This window comes from Bison bison, unplaced genomic scaffold, assembly GCF_000754665.1.
Source record: "Bison bison bison isolate TAMUID 2011002044 unplaced genomic scaffold, Bison_UMD1.0 scf7180017864251, whole genome shotgun sequence".
NCBI lineage: Eukaryota > Metazoa > Chordata > Mammalia > Artiodactyla > Bovidae > Bison > Bison bison.
Window position 1 is genome coordinate 1,326,105 of NW_011494823.1, and position 6,544 is coordinate 1,332,648.

Here is a 6,544-nt window from a genome sequence, read left to right on the forward strand (position 1 = left end):
ATAAAACTCCTAGAGGAGAACATAGGCAAAACACTCTCCGACATACATCACAGCAGGATCCTCTATGACCCACCTCCCAGAATATTGGAAATAAAAACATGAGGTACCCAGAGTCAGAGATCAGAGATTAAGAGATGGGCAGAAGAGGAGTAATCAGACTGTTTTGTGGATCCATGGGAAAACTGAGATTCAGATTGGGCAAAGCTCTGTCCAAAGAAACACAGCATATCAGAGCTGGGGCAGGATATATCCTGAGGGCTGTCTGTTCTGCTTCTATCCTCAAAGCTAATACACAAACGTTAAAAGCAGTAAAAGAACCTGCTCTATATCCTTGCTCACATCTTCCTCCATCTCTGGATGTCAGACTCATCATCTGATAAAGTGTGGTCTAGATGCTGTCTTAAAATGTATGTTTATTACAGATTCCTTCACTCCAAACTTGGAGTACTGAAGGTTTTACACCTGTAAGATACTTAAGTGTGCCACACTACATGGCCTACAAGGTTCCTCAAATCCTGTTCATTCATCAGTCCTCATAGTGGCCTCACCTCACTGAAGTCGGACAACCATAATCAGACAGAAACTGACTCTTCCTCTAGCCACATAGTGGTGACAGCCCATCACCTGTCTCCCAGCCCAGTATTCTGCTCACTGCACACAGGGTCACACTTCCACATGGACACGTGGGGACTATGGTCCTGACCACTCCCTAGTCAGCCGCTTACTCACCGAGATGGGGAAACCGTCCTTCATGTACTTCCATAAGGTCCAGTGCTTTATGAAAGCACTCTGCCTGTCCCCCTGCTGTGGCGTTTCTTAATCCAGGTACCACCAGATCGCATACAGAATACTGATCATCCAGAATCTTGTGAACAGGAGGCCAATGAAGACCACGCAGCAGACCAAGTCTGGGAAGGGAAGCAGGAACCATTAGTGGTCAGTGGTGTGAAGGAACGAGCTCTCTTTTATGCCCAGCCTGCACTGTCCTGTCCAGTCCTCACCCTAGGAGGAAGAGATCAGCTTCCCAAGGCTTCAAGAAGGAGAGAATGCAGTCAACAACACCAGTGTCACATTGAGAGCCTGTAGTTGGCCCAAATTCAAACTCACATTTTCCCACTGCAGCAGACTGCTTTCTCACTTGGTCTTGCCTCTCCACCTTGCTCTCGTATTCACCAGGTGCTCAATAAGTGCCTGCTGGAAATGTAACAGGATGAACTCTTTCTGGTATCCATTCTTTCTAGCCAGTATACTTCCTGGCTAACCCCAGCCCATCTTTCCACAGATAATTCCACCATGAAAGTGAAAGTGAAGTCACATCCAACTCTTTGCGACCCCATGGACTGTAACCTACCAGGCTCCTCTGTCCATGGGATTGTCCAGGCAAGAATACTGGAGTGGATTGCCATTTTCTTCTCCAGGAGATCTTCCTGATGCAGGGATTGAACCTGAGTCTCCCACATTGTAGGCAGACCCTTTACTATCTGAGCCACAGGGAAATGTATATCCCCCCTTTAGTTAAAGTCCACTCATGACTTCTCATAACTTTGAGGCTCAGCTCAAGCAGCTCAGCCTGGCCTCTAGCTCCCTACTGCTGGTCAGACTCCTCTTACTCCAGCCTCACTCACCCACCTGCAGCCCATATTCTGGCCACACTAATCTGCTCCGTGTGGATACAACTCCCTGAGCTCTTTAACTTTTGCTGAACTATTTCCTCTGTTGTCAGGCCCTGTCCTGGTGAAGGAGGGAGGGAGGAAGAGGGCTGCTTATGCCTGGCCTGATCATCAGGAGTGCAGCAGTTCTAGGAGCAGTTGCAGTGAGGAATTCCTCTCAGACTTAAGATTCTGAGTCCTTTTCACAGGCTAATCTCAACTTTGACTCAGGGTGAGGTGGTCTGTGGGGCTGTCTTTAATTTGATGCCAATGGAGCCTCACTGTTAGAGAATACTGAATTTTTCCATTCCATTCCCTACACTAAACACCATGTGCTCATACTCTTAAAGAAGGTCACCCTCCACTTGTAGTCTATTTGAAAGTAGGGTAAACTGGGCCTATCATTCATGGCCAAGTTCCCAGAGGAGACTTTTGACCCAGTCTGTATAGTACTTGAAGGTGCACTAAGTTGCTTCAGTTGTGTCTGACTCTTTGCAACCCTATGGGCTGTAGCCCACCAGGCTCTTCTGTCCAGAGGATTCTCCAGGCAAGACTAGAGTGAGTTGTCATGCCCTCCTCTAGGAGATCTTTGAGACCCAGGGACTGAACTCACATTTCCTGTAGCTACTGCACTGCAGGAAGATTCTTTACTGCTGAGCCACCAGGGAAGCCCAATCTCAGCAGTAGGAAAATGCTTAAATCAAAGTAGTTTGGGGCTCACAGAGGCTCGCTTTCTACAGAGTACCTACAATGTGCCAAGTGGTGGTGGTATAGCTGTGAACAACGGACAGGAATTCCTGCCCTCATGGTGCTGACTTCAGTGTTGTGTTTGGGGTACTTTGTTTGGCTATTTAATTTTTATGGTGGTAAAATATATTTAACACAATGCTGCTGCTAAGTTGCTTCAGTCGTGTCCGACTCTGTGCGACCCCATAGATGGCAGCCTGCCAGGCTCCCCCGTCCCTGGGATTCTCCAGGCAAGAACACTGGAGTGGGTTGCCATTTCCTTCTCCAATGCATGAAAGTGAAAAGTGAAAGTGAAGTCGCTCAGTGGTGTCCAGCCCTCAGCGACCCCATGGACTGCAGCCTACCAGGCTCTTCCATCCATGGGATTTTCCAGGCAGGAGTACTAGAGTGGAGTGCCATTGCCTTCTCCGATTTAACACAATACTTATCATCAAAATGACTCTTCAGTACTTTCTTTTTAAGTTTTCATTAAAATATAGTTCATTTACAATGTTGTATTGGTTTCAGGTGTATAGGGAAAAAATCTGTTATACGCATAAATATATCCACTCTGATTTTTTGTTTTATTCTTTCCCCATATAGATAATTACAGAGCACTGAGTAGAGATCCCTGTGATATACAGCAGGTTTTTCTGTTATCTATTGTACATACAGTAGTGTTATTTGTCAATCCAAATCTCCCAATTCATCCTTCCCCCTTATCCCCTGGTAACCATAAGTTTTTTTTTCTTCTTCTGTTTTGTAAATATGTACATTTGTACCCCTTTTTTGATTCTGTATGTAAGAGATATTTGTCTTTCTTTGGCTATCTTCACTCAGTTTTGCAAACTCTATGTCTCTACATGTTACTGAAAATGCCTTAATTTGTCCCTTTTTATGACTGAGCAATATTCCATTACCTATATTACCACATATTCTTTATCCATTATTCTAATAGATATTTAGGTGGCTTCCATGTCCTAGCTATTGTAAATGTGAAGTTATAAACATTGGGGTGCTTGTATCTTTTCAAATTATGGGCTCATGAGAGAGGTCTTATGGAGAAAAGTACAGAGATTTCTTATAAAACTAAGATAGAACAACCATGGTATCCACCATTCCCACTCCTGGGCATACACTTGGAATGGTTTTTGAGAGTCAATCTGGAGGCATTAGATTAATTCACACTGTCATGTAACAATACCAGCCTTTATCTCAGAACTCTTGTCATCTTCCTAAACTGAACCTCTGTACCCATGAAACAAGAACTATCCAGGTTGAGAGAGTAGAACCAAGTTGTTAATAGCAGGTCCTTATAGGGTAGGATTTGGGAGAAGTCTTTGACTTTTAGAACACACATTTTGTTTCAATGTGTTAAAATAGCATGTATTTGTTTTTCAGTTGGAAAAAGAGAATTTAAAAATGGAGGCATTTCTACTTGATCAGAAACAACACCCCCGTCTAAACTCTCTCTCACTCTGGGTCACCCTTTAATTCCTGTCAGCGGGCAAAATCCTAACTTGGGTGTATTTTCAGTCCCTGAAGAAAGGAAACACCTTCTTTCCCCTCACAACACCAAGAAGAAAAGATGCAAAACACCACTTTACTGAGACCCAGAGAGGGTGTTCAGGTTGGCTAACCTCACACAGAAAGCTAGTGGGATGAGTGGTGGTTTCAATTCTTCTATCATGTCCGTATCATGATCCCAACATTCATTCATTCAACAGACATTTAGCAACATCAACTCTTCTAGGAGATGGAGATGCAGATGAAAACAAGACCAACAATTTGAAAGGAGCTTACCTTCCTGTGTGAGTATGTGAATTACAGAGCAGAGGAAATAGATTAAACAAGTAACCCACTGGAAAGTATTTTTTTCTGAGGCCTGAGTCTTCAGTGACGGGTCCTTGTTGACCTTTCTGGCCACTTCTTCGCCCCTCCCCAAACACCTGCTCTATGCCCAGCATGAACCATCTGTTTACTATATGTGCAGCATTTACTGGCTCCCTGGAAACCCCTACTTTTGTGCCATTTTGTACATTCTGCCCTGTAGACTCACCTCCTAATATCAGTGAAAAAGAGCTCCTTCTCTCCACCCACTCCCAGTCTCCCTAGGCAGAAATAAGTAATCCTTTCCTAAAGGGCTGAATTGCAAATATTTCAGATATTGGGGCTCAAGAGGCAACTTGGAGGATATTACATAGACACAAAATCATTTAAAATGCAAGCATTTAAAATGTAAAAGCCATTCTTTGCTCATGGGCTGTACAAATACAAAAAAAATCAGGGGGCTGGTTTTCACCCATGAGTCTACGTAGTGATCACTATTATAGACTGTAACCTTGTAATCAAGCAGGACCTATGCAGTCTTCCTGGAAAATATCCCTCATGTCCTCTGCCTACCTCTTATTTGTAGAAAATCTTCAGCTTCCTAAACCTTCACCAAATTTCATAAATAAAGACAAAAAGAAAATAAAACAGTCAAGCAAGAAAATAAACAACAGTTTAACCATTCCACAAATTTCAGACTGTTAGCTTGTTCCCAGGAGCCATAGATAATATTGAGACTCATATTTGAATGGTTTTGCAGATACTGAACCCCCAGCATGTGGAGGAAGTTGCTCACCAGCCCATAGACCTCAGACCAGGGGAAACCAGAAAGTTGATGATGGTGACACCCAGTTACCTCACCACCAAGCAATAAGACGATTCTCTAGGAGCCGATCATGCACCCAGCATCTCTACCTCACCCAGTCTCTAGACACCATTCCCTGGTAATCAGAGGGGTTTCAGGCATTTTGAGCCTTAACTCTCTGGACTCCTTGCTTGGATCCTGTATTAAAACCTGCAATTTGTTTCACCACAACCCAGAGTCAGTAGAGGGGCTTTACTGTGTTCCCACAGCAGGCGCAAATTTGATTTGGTAACAACTGCTCCCTGTCATCCCTCTCCCCCAGCACCCCAACACAGAAGATCCCTGAATTACAGCTTGTCTCCCACAGACTTGACCTCCTGTTCCTAAAGCCGTCTTGGGGATCCCCTTTGCCTTGGGATAAAGGACAAGCATCTGTTCCTAGCATCAAAGGGTCCAGATGCCTTTTTTCAGCTTCCCTCTTTCTAGCACCAGGCCCAGGGTTCCCTCTTCCCACTTTCAGCACCAGGCCCAGGGTTAGTTGACTCTCTGTCCTCCTCCAGACACTCCCAGGTCCCAGGCTGGGCTGACATGGGCATGGACAGTCAGAGACACTCCTGTTGGCAAAAACTCCCCAAGGCCATGAGAGCACAATGTCCCTCATCCCAGGTGACCCCCAGGCACTAGGTTCAGCACCCACCTTGGAACCTGTATCTTTCCCCCATCAGTGTACCAAGAGAACCTGAAGTGGCAGGTGCACATGGCCCCCCAGTCCCATCTCAGCTTTCCTTACGCAAGACCAAGCAGACCGCTAAGGTCTGCAACCTGTGTTCCAGGGGCACAAACAAAGGTGCAAACTCCACCATGTTGATTCCTCTGCTTGCTCGGGAGGCTTCTCTGAGCTCGGCTGTGGTCTGAGATACCTGCCGGTTTTTGTTCCTGACAGAGGTTGCTAAACATTTGTGAGGGCTGGGGGTGGGTGTCCATCCAGCCCTAGGGTCTCATTGCAACAACCTGGCCACGAACAGTATCTTAGATAAAATCTTTAAAGTTACCTGGCCTGGAGTAAACTTGTTACAGAGCAAGAGAAGTACCGTGGACTCTTCAGGCAATACCAGGTTACCTTTGCTCAAATCTTGCCCATTACTTGGCAAGGGAAGCAGCAAGTAAAGAGCAATCCTGCCCTCTTTTCACCTACGGTATTACTTTGCTGCAGTAATTGTCTTCTTTCAGCTGCCAAATCCATGGTTCTCATTTATAAATATGCAGTTCAGTTCAGTCGCTCAGTCGTGTCCAGCTCTTCGCGACCCCATGGACTGTAGGATGCCACGCTTCCCTGTCCAACACCAACTCCCAAAGCCTACACAAACTCATGTCCATTGAGTCGATGATGCCATCCAAACATCTCATCCTCTGTTGTCTTCTTCTCCTCCTGCCTTCAATCTTTCCAGCATCAGGGTCTTCTCAAATGAGTCAGCTCTTCACATCAGGTGGCCAAAGTATTGGAATTTCAGCTTCAGCATCAGTCCTTCCAATG

The 6,544-nt window shown here is 45.3% G+C and overlaps 1 protein-coding gene across 1 annotated transcript in view; it reads right to left on the reverse strand.

The window, feature by feature from the left end:
- LOC104994118 (2-acylglycerol O-acyltransferase 2-like) overlaps positions 1-5,873 on the reverse strand; it is a 17,441-nt gene extending 11,568 nt beyond the window's left edge. The window contains 3 exon segments of the mRNA XM_010847584.1: positions 730-908; positions 3,952-3,981; positions 5,813-5,873. Coding sequence (XP_010845886.1) covers positions 730-908; positions 3,952-3,981; positions 5,813-5,873 — 270 coding nt within the window.
- Between the last annotated feature and the right edge of the window lie 671 nt (positions 5,874-6,544).